Here is a 14098-nt window from a genome sequence, read left to right on the forward strand (position 1 = left end):
ACTCTTGAGAGTCCCTTGGACTGCAAGGAGATCAGACCAGTCCACCCTAAAGGAAATCAGTTCTGATTATTCATTGGAAGGACTGATGCTGAAACTGAAGCTCCAATACTTTGGCCACCTGATGTAAAGAGCCAACTCACTGGAAAAGACTCTGATGCTGGGAAAGACTGCAGGAAGGGGAGAAGGAGGCAGCAGAGGATGAGATGGTTAGATAACATCACTGATGCAATGGACGTGAGTTTGAGCAAACTCCAGGAGATAGTGAAGGACAGGAAAGCCTGGCGTGCTGCAGTCCATGCGGTTGCAAAGAGTCGAACATGACTTAGCAACTGAAAAACAACAATACAGTGTGTTAGAGGGTGATAAATGATCTGGAGAAAAATCAAGTGTTGGTCTAGGAAGAAGAGACTCTGAAGGAAGGGAGGGGTCAGAGGTGCTGGCTTGTGGGATAAGGCGGACAGCCAGGGCCCTTTGATGTGATGTTATTCAACCAAATACCTGAAGAAGGTGGGAGAGTAAGCCCTGAGGATACAAGAAAACCATTCCAGGCAAACAGCACAGCGAGTGCAAAGGCCCTGAGGCAGAATGGCACCTGGGTGCTCAAAGAACAAAGGGAGGTATAGCAGAAAGTCTTCTCTTCTACCCAGAGAAACAGGGAGCTACCCAAGTCTTTTGAGAGGCGAGTGACTTGAGCCGACTCAGGCATCTACGGGATCTGTTCACGGAGACCGGACCAGGGAGGAAGATGCTAGGAAGACACTTGCTGCATGTGTGACTATCAGCAAGTCTCCAAGCCCTTGTGAGCCTCAGTTTTCTCATCTGTGAAATGGAGGCACCCCAGCACTGAACCTCACTGGGTTCAGGGAAGAAGTGGGTGTACAACTCAGTCCTTGGGAACCCTGGCACAGAGGAAAAAGATTTCATGCCAGAGGAGTCTGTTAATTTTATCATACTCTGGGAGTTGTGTTGGGCACTGAATCTTAGCTATCCTCGTCATTGGAATTATTGAGGGAAGTTTCCAAAAGAAGAGGGGAGGGGGCTGAGGGCACCGGTGGAGATAGAAACCGCAGAAGGAGGTGAGCAGAGAGCACGGATGGATTTCAGCCCTGGGATTAGAAAGGCGGGCCCCAGGTTCAAAGCCCACGCTGCACACTGACCATGAACAAGTGGCAATTAACTTCGCGGAGATTCCAGAAGATTTCTGACACCACACTGCTGGGGTTGTTTTTCTCCTGTTGTGATGGAGACAGAGTGCTGGCTCCCCACCGCCACCCCGGGAGTCCCAGCCCCCGCCTCGGGTCCTCCTCCCAGCCCCGCCCAGGGCCACTCCAGGAGGCTGTGCCGAGGGAGTGCTCAGGTATGCGGAGCGGGGAGGGCCTGGGAGGGACAGGAAGGACAGCCCGCGGCCAGAAGGAGAGCAGAGCTCAGCGCCTCGGCCTGTCAGAGGCTGACCGGCAGGTGAGGGGGCCTGGGAGAGAGCTCGGTCCTAGGGAGGAGGGGCCGGAGGCCTGGACCCCCGGGTCTGAGGGAGGAGGGGCCGGGGGCCTGGACCCCCAGGTCTGAGGGGGGAGGGGCTGGGGGCCTGGAATCCTGATCTGAGGGAGGAGGGGCCGGGGGCCTGGAATCCTGGTCTAAGGGAGGAGGGCCTGTAGACCCAGATTCCTGGTCTGAGGGGCAAGGGCCTGGGGCCCTGGTTATTCGGGTCTGAGGGAGGAGGGGCTGGAGGCCGGGATTCCTAGGTCCTGTGATCAGGTCTGCCCTCATCCCTTTGCTGGCTTCCAGGGCTCCGGGTGGCAGGAGCCCCCTCTTTCAGCACCATGAGCACCACCTCTGGGTAAGCACCCCTCTCCGCCAGGCCCCCCAGTCCCCACCCTTCCCTCACCCTTCCATCCACACCCACAGGTGGCATTTACAGCAGCCCATGGCTGGACACTTGGAAGCCTCTGAGCTGCCTCCCTCCTGCCGCCAATCAGACGGACCTGGGTTCAAATCCCATTGCCAAGCTTCAGCAGTGGTGTGGCCCCAGCAAAAGACATCACCTCTTCAAGCCTCTGTGAAACAGGGGTGATTTCGAGAGCTTGACAGGATAGCACACACGCAAGGCTTAGCCTCCAACAAACAGTGGGTGCTCAGCTCATGGGAACCACTATGGCTGCTGGTGTTATCTGATTTTTTTTTTTAACTGACTTTTTTTTTTAACTTCTTTGGCCACCTGGCATGGCTTGTGAGACCTTAGTTCCCCGACCAGGGACTGAACCCTCACCCCCAGCTGTAAAAGCACTGAGTCCTAACCACTGGACTGCCAGGGAATTCCCAGTTTATCTTATTAAATATTGACCTGGTGCCTCGTGCATGCATGCTCAGTCATGTCTAACTCTTTGTGACCCCATGAGCTCCAGCCCGCCAGGCTCCTCTGTCCATGGGATTCTCCAGGCAAGAATACAGGAGTGGGTTGCCATTTCCTTCTCCGGGGGATCTTCCCGACCCAGGAGATCAAACGTGTGTCTCCTGCATTGGCAGGCTGGTTCTTTACCAAGTGATAACCTGGGAAGCCCTGGTCTGTTTATAATGAAGGGTCAAGTCTCCTGGAGTGACCAGGGAGAAAGACAAAGAAGCATGGAAACAGGTATCTGGAAGATGTAAGGGAATGAGTTCTCCAGCCCAGAGGTAATCAAATTGTGGGGAGATTTGACTGACCAGAGCAGGATGAGGAGCAGAGGTTTGACTGAAAGGATTTCTCATCCTTCAGCTCTCATCCCTGACCCCAATCAAGCTCTGAGCTTCTATTATATCTGGGGAAATGAGGATTTAAGAATTCTTCTAGGAGAAAGTGACCTTGAAGAGGAGGTTGAAGACAGGTTTTGGCTGGAAAGAACCTGGCCCATGGGGGTAGGAGGGGAAGAAGATAACTTCCCAGCTACTCCAAATACCTGTTGTTCAGTCACTAAGTCGTGTCCGACTCTTTTTGACCCCATGGACTGCAGCATGCCAGGCTTCCCTGTCTTTCACCATCTCCCGGAGTTTGCTCAAACTCATGTCCACTGAGTCGGTGATGCCATCCAACCATCTCATCCTCTGTTGCCTCCTTCTCCTTCTGCCCTCAATCTTTCCCAGCATCAAGGTCTTTTCTAATGACTTGGCTCTTTGCATCAGGTGGCCACACTCTGTGGTTAGAATTTGGTGCTTTCACTGCCAAGGCCTGGGTTCAATCCCTGGTCCAGGAACTGAGATCCTGCAAGCTACACGATGCAGCACAGCTTTAAAAAAAAAAAAAAAAAGTCCACTTATTGAGCAACTACTGTGTGTTAAGCCGTTTGCATCATCATAATAATGATAATAACATGGTCTTTATTGACAGTACCTAGTGCGTGTGTGCTGTCTTGTCCGACTATAGGAGACTCTGCAAACACTCCAACTGCATCATCTCATTGAATTCACCCAACAGCCCTACTGGATGGAGGCTGTAGGTAGCTGACCCCTGAGAAACTGAGGCAGGAGAGATTGTCTCCCCACCTCCCCCACCTCCACCAGGGTCTTATGGTAAAGCAGGAGCTGATAGGGGATTCAAACCCAGGTCTGGGTGACAGTAGAGACCACACCCCCCACCACCACCCAGTGCCCCTGCCGTGCTTGTCTTATTAAAGGCCAGCGCCGGCTCTGCCCTCCGCTGCTCAGAACCCTCTGTGGCTCCCCACTGCCCTCGCAGGCTCTGCCTGGCAATCAGAACCCCCACCATCTGCTGACAGTTCCCCTAGTCCCTCTCACCCCTCTTTTCCTTCACAGCCCAGAAGCTTCTTTCAAACAGAGTGCCAAGTCTATCTATGGTGAGTTTAGGGGCCAAGAAACCCCAGGCCAAGAGAAATTAGGTCTGAGCGAAGAGGTAACTGTGGACCCGAACCCCTGGATCTGATGGGGGAGTGGCTGGGGGCATGGACGCCTAGATCTATGGGGAGGAGCTGGGGGCTGGGTCTCCTGGGTCTGGGTGAGGGGCTGGGGGCTGGGTCTCCTGCAGCCATTCCCCTTCACCCCTACAGAACAGAGAAAGCGCTACTCCACTGAGGTTATGTCCGACGTTTCCACCAATGCAGTCAATGTGAGTCTGGGATCTGTGTTGCCGCGGGTAGCCTTGTGGGAGGAAAGGCAGGCCTGAGGAGATGGGGGTGTTGAAAGCAGCTGGGCCTCCAAGCAGCATGAACTTGGGCAAAGTGGGCTTCTTCTACCTTGCCTCAGACGTGGGTCTGCAGTGGCAGAACTCAATTCCACTTTCATCTGCCAACTTTTCCTCGAGACCAGCTCTTGTGCTGGACATTTGGACCATGGGGGCAAGTCAGGTGCCATCCGGGATGAGTAGGGAGTCAGACAAGGTCCAGAAGTACCAGCAAAATGTGCTCTAATGGGGGGTAGAGGTGCTTAGAAGGAACAAGATATAACCCAGACCATTCCCTGCCTTCCAGGGGTCTTGCGGGAGAGCTGGACCCAAGTGTTAGTCATTCAGATGGGTGACACAGCAAAGGCGCTGGGGGGAGGTGGAGCAGCTGCTCAGAGAAGGCCTCCCAGCGGAGGTGTGGTTAGTCGAGGGGCGGAAGGCCGATCCCAGGGGGATCCTCAACCCACCCGGCTTCATCCTGGGACCCACTGCTTCCTCCGTGGCCCCTGCCAGCACCTGGTGACCTTCTCCCTGGGTGAGGATGCCGTCCACACGGTGGAGGACGCCTCGCGGAAGCTGGCCCTCATGGACAGCCAAGGCCGCATTTGGGCCCAGGACATGCTGCTGAGCGTGTCTCCCAGCCACGTCACGCTGCTGGACCCGATCTCCAAGGTGCCCCCGGGGCGCGCGGGTGGAAGGAGCGGCTGGACCGAGAGCCTGGCCCTAGGGACATCAGGGACGTCGCCCCCTTTTTGAGCCTCACTAGCTCATCTAACCCTAACCCTAACCCTCGGTGGGGGGGGAGACGGGGGGGGAGTTGCCCTGCACAGCGCCTACTCCTGCTGGCACCGCTGTCGTGGTCACTCAGGAGTCTCCGCGGCTCCGGGCCTCAGTTTACCCGCTGCCCCACCCCTGCAGGAGGAGCTGGAGTCCTACCCGCTGAGCGCCATCGTGCAGTGCGACACGGTGAGGCCGCCGGGCCAGAGACGCCCTCTGCTGCTGCTCGTGTGCCAGGAGCCGGAGCGCGCGCAGCCCGACGTGCACTTCTTCCAGGGCCGGTGTCTCGCGGTGAGCGAGCCGGGCCCGGGGCCAGAGCCGAGGGCGGGGTCCGAAGCCCGCCCGCCAATGGGGTGGGCCCTCTATGTTTGGGGGCGTGGCCTGGAAAGAAATTCTGTAACGGAGGTGGGGGGTGAGGACAGGTTGAACTGAAGGAAGGTGCGGGCGGAACGGAGAGCCAGGCCCAGAGCGCGGACGCAAAGGCGGAGAGAGGGGCCCGGGGAGCAGCCGGAACTAGTATGGGCGTGAGTGTGGTCGAGGCGCGAGGTACCACCCGGACGGGGCCTCCGTGGTGGCGGGCAGTGGCCTAGGGCGGGGAGAGTTTTAGGTCAGGGGCGTGGGCGCGCGTGGACACAGTGCGCGGGCCCTGACTACACGTGATCTAGGGCCGAGCCGAGGAATCGACCCGGAGCACGGCACTGAGCCGGCAGTGGCTGGGGTAGGGTGGGGTGGGGTCGTGGCCTGACGGAGTGCTTGGCAGGTGGAGTCGATCCGAGAGGAAATCCAGAGAGCTCTGCACAACTACAGCTCGGGCTGCGGGGAGCGTAGGGCGGAGGCGCTCAGGTAAAGCGGCTGGACTGTAAGCAGGGGCGGGGGCGGAGAAGGGACGACGGGGAGATCTCTGGAGGGCCGGCTCCCTTCTTTGGGCCTCAGTCTCCCCATTGGAGAAATCGGTTGATACCACTAGCCTAGAGCAGAGCCAGTTTTAAAGAGTCAAACCCTCTTCAAGTCGCCTATACCTCCCAGACAAGTGTACTACCCTCCCCTCGGTTTCTCCTCCCTCTGCCTCAGTTTCCCTCCAGAGAGGCACGCTCCCCACCCCCCAATCCATATATCGGATTTCCCCCTACAGCTGTGAATCCAGGTTTGACCCCTTTGGGCCACCGTGTTTCGGACTGTTGTTCAGTCACTCAGTCGTGTCCAACTCTTTGCAACCCCATGCACTGCAGCACGCCAGGCTTCCCTGTCCTTCACTATCTCCCAGAGTTTGTTCAAACTCACGTCCATTGAGTCAGTGATGCCATCCAACCATCTCATCCTCTGTCGTCCCCTTCTCCTGCCCTCAATCTTTCCCAACATCAGGGTCTCTTCTAATGAGTTGGCTCTTCGCATCAGGTGACCAAAGGACTGGAGCTTCAGCTTCAGCATCAGTCTTTCCACAGAATATTCTGGATTGATTTCCTTTAGGATGGACTTGTTTAATCTCCTTACTGTCCAAGGGACTCTCAAGAGTCTTCTCTAGCACCACAATTCGAAAGATTGAAGCCCCGAAATTCTCTGCTAGCTGGACCCCTCGGTGTTCCCAGCCTTCCTGCCCTTGTCCCTCCGCAGGGCCACGCAAATGCAGCCGCAGCAGCACCCCTCGCCCGTCGCCGAGACCGCGCCCCTGCCACATCACCCAGCGTTCCACGCGGCGATCCACACACTGCAGCCGGACGCGGGCCGCAGGCGACCCCGGGCGAGGCCAATCCCAGAGGCGGAGGAGACGCGGAGGCCGGGCCAGGAGGAGGTCTGCCCCAGCTCTGAGCCGGCCTCCCTGGACCTGGGCCCCCGTTGCCAGGACCTGGCCAGTCTGCAGGCAGAGCGGGACGTGGTGAGCGAGGAGGGGCGAGGGCCTGGGGCGGGACTGACCGCAGGTGTGAATCTTCTGTCAGGGGGTGCCGCTTGGTCCTGGGACCTTGGTCAGACTTCTGGGGGTGTGGCCAGTGGTGAAAGGATGGGGGCAAGGTCAAGCATCGGAGGACGTGGCCTGGCCTGAGTGTGCCCCAGTGCTCTTGGTTTGTGGGACTTGGGACGTGGGGTGGGGCGGGATGAGGGTCTAGGATTCAGGGGTCCTATGCATCCCCCTGCCCTGGCCCCCAGGACATCCTGAACCATGTGTTCGACGACGTGGAGAACTTCGTATCCAGGCTGCAGAAGTCGGCCGAGGCGACCCGAGTGCTGGAGCACCGAGAGCGCAGCCGCAGGACCCGGCACCGGGAGGCCGGGGGTGAGGGGGCGCCATCCAGCGGCAGTCCTGAATAGCCCCTCCCTGGCCCTCCGGGGCCACTCCCAAATATCCTCCCTCTCCCCGGGTTTCCCCCGCACCCCCTGCCAGTCTGACTCCCCATCGCGACCTCACTGGGTCTCTGTCTCTCTCTTTGACCCTGCCTGATGCTGTCTGCACGTCCCCCGTCACCGCATCTGCCTTCCTACCCACAGAGGGCCTCCTGGCGCTGCGGGCCAAGCCACCCTCAGGGGCCGAGTACACCGACGTACTTCAGAAAATCAAGTACGCCTTCAGCCTGCTGGTGAGCACGCACCCACCTCGGGGCCTCGGGGCGAGAGGAATAGCGAGTCGCACCTGTCCACGCACTAACACCAGCACCTCCCCGGCTCTCAGGCCCGGCTGCGCGGCAACATCGCCAACCCCACCTCCCAGGAGCTGCTGCACTTCCTGTTCGGACCTCTGCAGATGGTGAGACACCCTCAGCCTCAGCCTCGCAGCACAGGAGTCCACTTCAGGCAGGTCTGACAGCCTGCCCACTCCTGCGCCTCTGCCAGATTGTAGACACCTTGGGCGGCCCGCAGTTGGCCAGCGGCGTGAGGCGGCCGCATCTGACTTCGGAGGCTGTGATGCTGCTGCGGGACAATGTCACTCAACGTGAAAATACGCTCTGGATCTCGCTGGGGGACTCTTGGACCCGCCCGGGGTAAGGGGCAGGGCGGGGGGCAGGAGGCGTGGCATTTAAGGGGCGGGGCTGGGTGGGGAGTGGTGATTGGAGGGACAGGACTGGGAGGCGGGAGGCGTGGTGATTGGAGGGACAGGCTAGGAGGCAGGAGGCGTGGTGATTGGAGGGACAGGCTAAGAGGCAGGAGGCGTGGTGATTTAGGGGCGGGGATGGCAAGAAGAGGTGTGGTGATTGGAAGGAAAGGGCTAAGAGGCAGGAGGCGTGGTGATTTATGGGCGGGGCTGGGAAGCAGGAGGCGTGGTGATTGGAGGGATAGGCTAGGAGGCAGGAGGCGAGGTGATTTAGGGGCGGGGCTTGGAGGTAGACAGCGTGGTGATTGGAGGGAAAGGGCTAGGAGGCAGGAGGCGGGGCGCTTTAGGGGCGGGGCTGGGAAAAAGAGGCGTGGCTGTTGGAAAGATGGGGTTAGGAGAGAAGGGTAGTTGTGGGGCTTAGCTAGAGGGTGTCTTCAAAGAAACTGGAGTTCTGATGGGACTAGGACAAATGCCACGATCCGATCGGAGGAAAGGCCAGGAACTCTGAGTGTCGTGTGAAACAGTCTGCTGAGCCTCGGATGGCAGCTGTCCCGTTTGGTGGTGTGGCAGTGCCCAGTGGTTTCTCTCCTAGGCAGGCCTATCGACTCCAGGGTCTGGGGTCATAATTTGCACCCAGGACCTGTATTCTCAATCCCTCACCTTTCCCCAAAGAGCGTATTGTTTCCTCTGTTTAAAAAAGTTTCAAAAATAAATCTAAAAGTTAGGTAGTTAGGCTTTTTGTAGCATGATTAAAAAAAAAAAAAAAAAGACTGACCAGAGTTCAAACGGGAATAAAACGCAGGACTTCCAGGAATGGAGCAGGGCTATAGCGAGGAGATGGGCTTGGGAAACGTTTGGTCTGTGGATTTGGAAAGGGGGCACAGCTTTTCGGAGGCTGGCAGCTTCATGGGAGCAGATGCAAAGCTAGATGCTGGACTTAGGGGAAAGGGGTGAGAGACCCAGTTTGGAATCAGAGGTGAAACTCAGGAGAATGGAATCAGGATATTTACAAATACAGTTGACGTCATGGATGCAGCTTAGAGTAAGGGGCAGGTCTTGGTTTAAAAAAATGGGGGGTAAGATTACATTTGTTGGGTTAGAACAAGGCTTAAGGGAAGGGGGAAACCTTCATAAAGTTACTGACAGTGATAAGTCTGAAGTCAAACCTTCAGGATCCCTGAGCCCTCGGCCCTCCCTTGGTTGCAGGGTGGACCTACCCCCAGAGGAGGGGCCCCCATACAGACCTGAGTTCTACAGCGGCTGGGAGCCCCCAGCCATCGACCCACAGGGCCGTGCCTGGGAGGATCCAGTAGAGAAACAGCTACAGCACGAGCGGCGGCGCTGGCAGGTAAGGCTAAAGCTTAAGCTCCCCCAGGTGACATGGGGTAGGGGCGTGACCGGGAATTCCGGGGGTGCAGACCGGGTCCCACCTGACCTACTGCTCTCATGTCCTGCAGCAAAGCGCTTCTCAGGTCGCTGTCAACGGGTGAGTGTCAGTGGGTCAGTCGGGTCAGTGGGGTCCAGGTGGGGTGCGTCCTGGGGGCTCCCAGTGCTGACTCCGCTCCCCCTTTTTTCTTTTTCTTTTTGTATTCCCGGTTCTTCGAAGGTGGGTGAGGTGGTGACGAGGCAGGGGCTGGGGCAGGGAGAGGGGGGAGGATCAGGGAGGGAGGGAGGGAGAGGGTCCCAGTTTTCTGGGTCCAAGAGAGGAGGGTGCTGGGAGTGGGTAAATCTGAGAGAGACCTCTGAATCCCCAAAGATCTGAAAGAAGATGGCTTGGTTTTCGAGGGCCTGGAAAGCTCCCTGCCTGTGTCCCTATGAGGACAGAGTTCTAGGTGTTGGAGAGAACAGGCTGGGGAATTGAACATTTGGGTTTTGAAGAAGAGCTCAGTTTGGTGCTTGGAACCTTGGAGAGCCAGGGAAGCAGACTTGCGACTTCAGGGGCCAAGGGGCAAGTTTCTGGGCAAGTTAGAAAGTGGTACTATTTCCGAGCTCCAGAGAGAGATAAAGACTGGGAGGCTGGACCCTCGCTTTCCCAAGGCTCTCAAGCAATTGTCTCCATCCCTGCTGGCTGTCAGACTGGGACCTTTTAAATATTAAATAGCTTAGGAAAGTAAAGCTTGAGATCTGGTCTCCTAGGTCTCCGGAGGAGGAAAAGAACTAGGGGTGCAGGTCTATAGTTCCAACAAGCAGTGGGGGTGCAGACTCTTGGGTCCCCAGGGAAGAAGGGCCTAGAGGAGCCAGGATTCCCTGAGCAAGTCGAGGGCAGGTGTGAGGGAAGCCATGTGAGATAAGAAGAGAGAGAAGCAGCAGGTGTGGAGGAGCAGAAGAGGGTCTGGGTAGGGCTGGGGCAGAGAGTCTCAGCAGAGATGGCGTGCTGGGAGCTGCCGGCCTCACACGGGGGGCACCTCGGCCCTGAAGATCCCCTTCTAACTTGCACAGGTAGGCTTCATGGGGCTGAGGTGCCTTTAACTGGGGTGTCAGAGCTAAAGGTCTGCTCACCTCCCCGCCAGCTGCCTGGTCCAGCGGATCCCCTTCTTCCTGCGCTTCTGAATCTTAACACCCCCAGCTTTTAACTCACCTTTTTTTTTTTTTTTTTTTTGCACTTCAAGTTCTTTGTGGGGGGACCTGGAAATAGCTATAATCCCTCCCTGAAAGAGTGAGAGGTCTCTGATGTTGTACAGGCTAGCAGTTAAAGAGCTTAGAGTCAAGGGAGCATTCAGGTTTACGCCCAGGTGAGTGCAAGTACTGGGTTGGCCCCAAAGTACGGAAAAACCTGAACGAAGTGTTTGGTCTCCCCAATAGAATGGAATTCCTCAGGACACGAGCTCTGGCCAGCCTGCCCTAGTCCCCAGTGTAATTACACCTCTTTCTTGCTCTACGACCTTTACATCACGGTTTCTCTCTTGTAAAATGGAGATAATAATTGGGTCTCTGGGAGGAGGAAGGAACTAAGAGGTTCAAACTCATGGTTCTACCAAGGGTTGTCTCAGTATCAAGTCAGCTAGTATATGTAACAGACTTTAAATAGTTTCTGGCATATAGTAAGTGCTATGTACATGTTGACTATATTATTATGCTTAGGAGTTATCATTTATGCATGAGCCCAGTACATAGTAGATGCTCAATAAATAGCAGTTGTCTCTAGCCGTATGATCTGGGGAAAGTGATTTTATTTCTCTGAGCCCGAACGTTCTCATCTAGAAGACGGAGCTGTTGCTAGTACTCATATCATGTGCTTCCTGCATGGTGCCCGGCATGAAAGGAGCACATTTATATTCAAACTGGCATTCCAATGTCAAACCTCTGTTAACAGTATTAACCTGCCCCCTCCCCTCAGCCTGACCCCGCGCTTGGCTTTAACTCCAGCTCACACCAACCGCTAAGGCCCAGCACAGTGACGCTGGCTGCCTCCTTACCCCCCAACTCTTCCCCTTCTCCTCAGTCACCCAGACGAGGAACCAGAAGCTGAGCCCCAGGGGACGGAGCCGGCTGGAAAGTGGGTCCTATGTAATTATGACTTCCAGGCACGCAACAGCAGCGAGCTGTCCGTCAAGGAGTGGGACATACTGGAGGTTAGAGGAGGAGGGGTGGGGGCGAGCGGCTGGAGTCCACCCAACCCTCGCTACAGACGCAGCCTCTGAACCCTTCGCTGTACTTCTTCCAGGTCCTAGATGACCAGCGCAAGTGGTGGAAGGTTCAGGACCAGAGGGGGCAGAAGGGATACGTACCCTATAATATCCTGACACCCCACCTGGGGCCGCGGGGGGGCCGCAGTCTGGTGAGCCGGGGCAGATTCCTGGGTCCTCAGGGAAGAGGGAGTAGGGGGTCAGATCTTGAGAACAAGGGGCGTGGGGTTGAAGGGGTCAAAATCCCTGGAAGACTGGGGATTCAGACATTTACCTCCAGGAGAAGGGACTGTGACTCAGTTCTCTCTCTGATCCAGGTGCTTCTCTCTTGTTCCCTTCTCTAGGAGAATAGCACGGCCGTTCCCCTTCCACCACCAGCGCCGGCCCCGGCCCTGGCTCCCCCCGCTCCTCCCACATCAGCCTCGTCCCCGGCGCCTCCGCCCCCGCCCCCTCCGCCACCAGCGCCAGCCCTGGCCCCAGGACGAGCGCAGACCCAGGCTCCGGCTTCGGCTTCAGCTCGGTCTCCCAGGGACAGCTGCGAGAACCTCAACAACTTGGACTTGGGCAAGAAGGGTGAGTGGTGGGGGCACCCCTTCGAGGGAACGGTCCTTGCCTCGCTTTCCAGGCAGAGAAAAGGAGGCGCCCGACATCGCATCAAGGGAACGCTGGAGGTCCCTGACCCTCTGGGCCCTTCGCCCTGAGCCCTCCCTCCCTCCCGGTTTCCCGCCTGCAGAGAAATTCTCCCCGATGGTCATGCTCAGTATCAACGAGGAGCTGCAGGCACGCCTGGCCCAGGGCCTCACGGGCCCCAGTCGCGGAGCCCCAGGGCCTCGCGCCCCGGAGCCGCAGCTCAGCCCGCGCTCCAGCGCCTCAGAGGTCTGCGCCTGGCTGCAGGCCAAGGGCTTCAGTTCAGGGTGAGTGTGGCGTTTGCCCGCTAGGAGGCTCGGGTTATATCAGCGCTAGAGGCGAAGAGCTGGGAATGGCCCAGTGAGCGTGGCAGACCAGGGGGGACTGGGATTGGTCCAGGACGGGGGCCTTGTCTGAGTGCAACTATGAATGTCAGGCCGTGATTGGCCTGTCTTCCTAGACTCCGATTGGAGTCACCACGGAAACCTCCCCTACGACGCGCTATGGTTGGTGGAGCGGGAGTCAGGAACCTTCGGCAGCTGATTGGACAAAGGCCTAGGGCGGGCGTGACGTGGTTGGTGGGGCTGACATTCGAGCTGTGATTGGCCGGCAGGCCTGACTGTGCCCTCAATGTCCCTGCTCAGGACCGTCTTGGCGCTGGGAGAACTGAGCGGCGCTCAGCTATTCTCGCTGTCGAAGGAGAAGTTTCGGGCGCTTAGCCCCGAGGAGGGGGCGCGCGTATATAGCCAGATCACGGTGCAGCGCTCGCTGCTGGAGGTGAGCCGGAAGCCTCGTCCCCAGGCCCGCACCTGGGAGGGCGCTGAGGACCCTGACGCTTCGGTCCTGATTTCCACCCCATCCTCCAGGACAAAGAGAATGTGTCAGAGCTGGAGGCAGTGATGAAGAAGCAAAAGAAGAGAATGGAAAACGAGATGCAAACGGAAGTCTTTTGATCCTTTCCCTCCCTTCTGCTCAACGTTTCAAGGCAGCCCCGCGGGAGATCGGACTCTGCAGACTGCCCTTGCCAATGGAATTAGATCCCTCCATGGATTGCTGACCTGTTCCAGCCATGGTCTTACCCGGTCTGAGTTGATAAAAAGGCCCGTCCTTGCTGGAGTCTCCTGATTGAGTGCTCTCGGACTGGCCGAGAGCTGGCTTTAGAGACAATTCAGGGGACGTGCTTGTGTTTGTGAGCCCTGTGCATTGTGATGTGCAGCCCAGTCTATAAACAGCATCCTCTTAGCAGGCGGTGTCAACTGCTGTCCTCTCTCTACCCAGGTATCAGGGGCCAAGAACCTGCCCCTCACCCCAGCTACAGCCTCACAGGAAAGGAATCCAGATGTCCCCACTCTCCTTGGTTTCTTCCTCTAAATCCTCCTCTCCCTCCCTGGCGCCCCAACTCAGACTTCTGACCTCCCAGCCTCCAGGTTGTCCTTGAGTTCACTCCAGAGGGACTGAACATCCAGTGCGCCCCATGCTCAAAATCCTCTTCTGGCTCCCGATTGCCGTCTTAGTCCTGAGTGGTTTGGTTCCTGCCTCTCCAACCTTCTCTCTCACCCCCTCATCCCCCTTGCACCCTGGCCCTGCCCGTCTCCACACACCCACGTCCACACCAGCCTCCCTAACCCCTGCCGCCCCTGCTTTTCCCCTAGCACCACCACCTGCAACACATTTGTTACTGGATGCCTCCTGACTCTCCTCTAAAATGTATCAGATCTTTACCTGTCTCATTCGCTACTCTATCATCAACAGGCAGGCCAGGGCCTGGCAAGTAGAACAGGATCCCAAATGATCAAGTGAATGAATGAATGCCCCAACTTAGAGGATAGCTCCTATTGGGCTCTAGCCGACTGTTGCCACGCTGAACTGAATAGCTGGCACCATCAGATTCCTATTCCC

At 57.4% G+C, this 14098-nt stretch overlaps 2 protein-coding genes across 3 annotated transcripts in view; one reads left to right on the forward strand and one right to left on the reverse strand.

Moving 5' to 3' along the window:
- RDH13 (retinol dehydrogenase 13) overlaps nt 1-13330 on the reverse strand; it is a 37670-nt gene extending 24340 nt beyond the window's left edge. The window contains exon 1 of the mRNA XM_081505462.1: nt 13279-13330. The gene's annotated coding sequence lies outside the window, so the exon portion shown is untranslated. The remainder of the gene's footprint in view (nt 1-13278) is intronic.
- On the forward strand, nt 1818-13441 carry EPS8L1 (EPS8 signaling adaptor L1). Of its 2 annotated transcripts, XM_081505459.1 has the most exons (19): nt 1818-1834; nt 3784-3824; nt 4035-4093; nt 4661-4819; nt 5066-5215; nt 5685-5767; nt 6536-6797; nt 7067-7193; nt 7406-7494; nt 7587-7661; nt 7748-7896; nt 9153-9294; nt 9404-9432; nt 11389-11518; nt 11611-11724; nt 11917-12145; nt 12306-12486; nt 12844-12976; nt 13066-13441. In XM_081505459.1, the coding sequence occupies exons 1-19, from the start codon at nt 1818-1820 to the stop codon at nt 13150-13152; spliced, it is 2256 nt and encodes a 751-aa protein (XP_081361585.1). In that variant the 3' UTR covers nt 13153-13441. The 2 variants fall into 2 exon arrangements, with proteins under 2 accessions (XP_081361585.1, XP_081361586.1); XM_081505460.1 differs by lacking the exons at nt 1818-1834; nt 3784-3824; nt 4035-4093; nt 4661-4819; nt 5066-5215 and adding an exon at nt 5325-5448.
- The last annotated feature ends 657 nt before the right edge of the window (nt 13442-14098 follow it).

Source organism: Giraffa tippelskirchi, chromosome 7 (genome assembly GCF_054371585.1).
Source record: "Giraffa tippelskirchi isolate mGirTip1 chromosome 7, T2T-mGirTip1v1.2.pri, whole genome shotgun sequence".
NCBI classification, from domain to species: domain Eukaryota; kingdom Metazoa; phylum Chordata; class Mammalia; order Artiodactyla; family Giraffidae; genus Giraffa; species Giraffa tippelskirchi.

What these genes read in the sequence shown, in the direction of transcription:
- EPS8L1 (XM_081505459.1), top strand. An exon ending in AGTACGCCTTCAGCCTGCTG is followed by an intron (nt 7,495 to 7,586) that starts GTGAGCACGCAC and finishes CCCGGCTCTCAG; the next exon opens with GCCCGGCTGCGCGGCAACAT. An exon ending in GCCAAGGGCTTCAGTTCAGG is followed by an intron (nt 12,487 to 12,843) that starts GTGAGTGTGGCG and finishes GTCCCTGCTCAG; the next exon opens with GACCGTCTTGGCGCTGGGAG.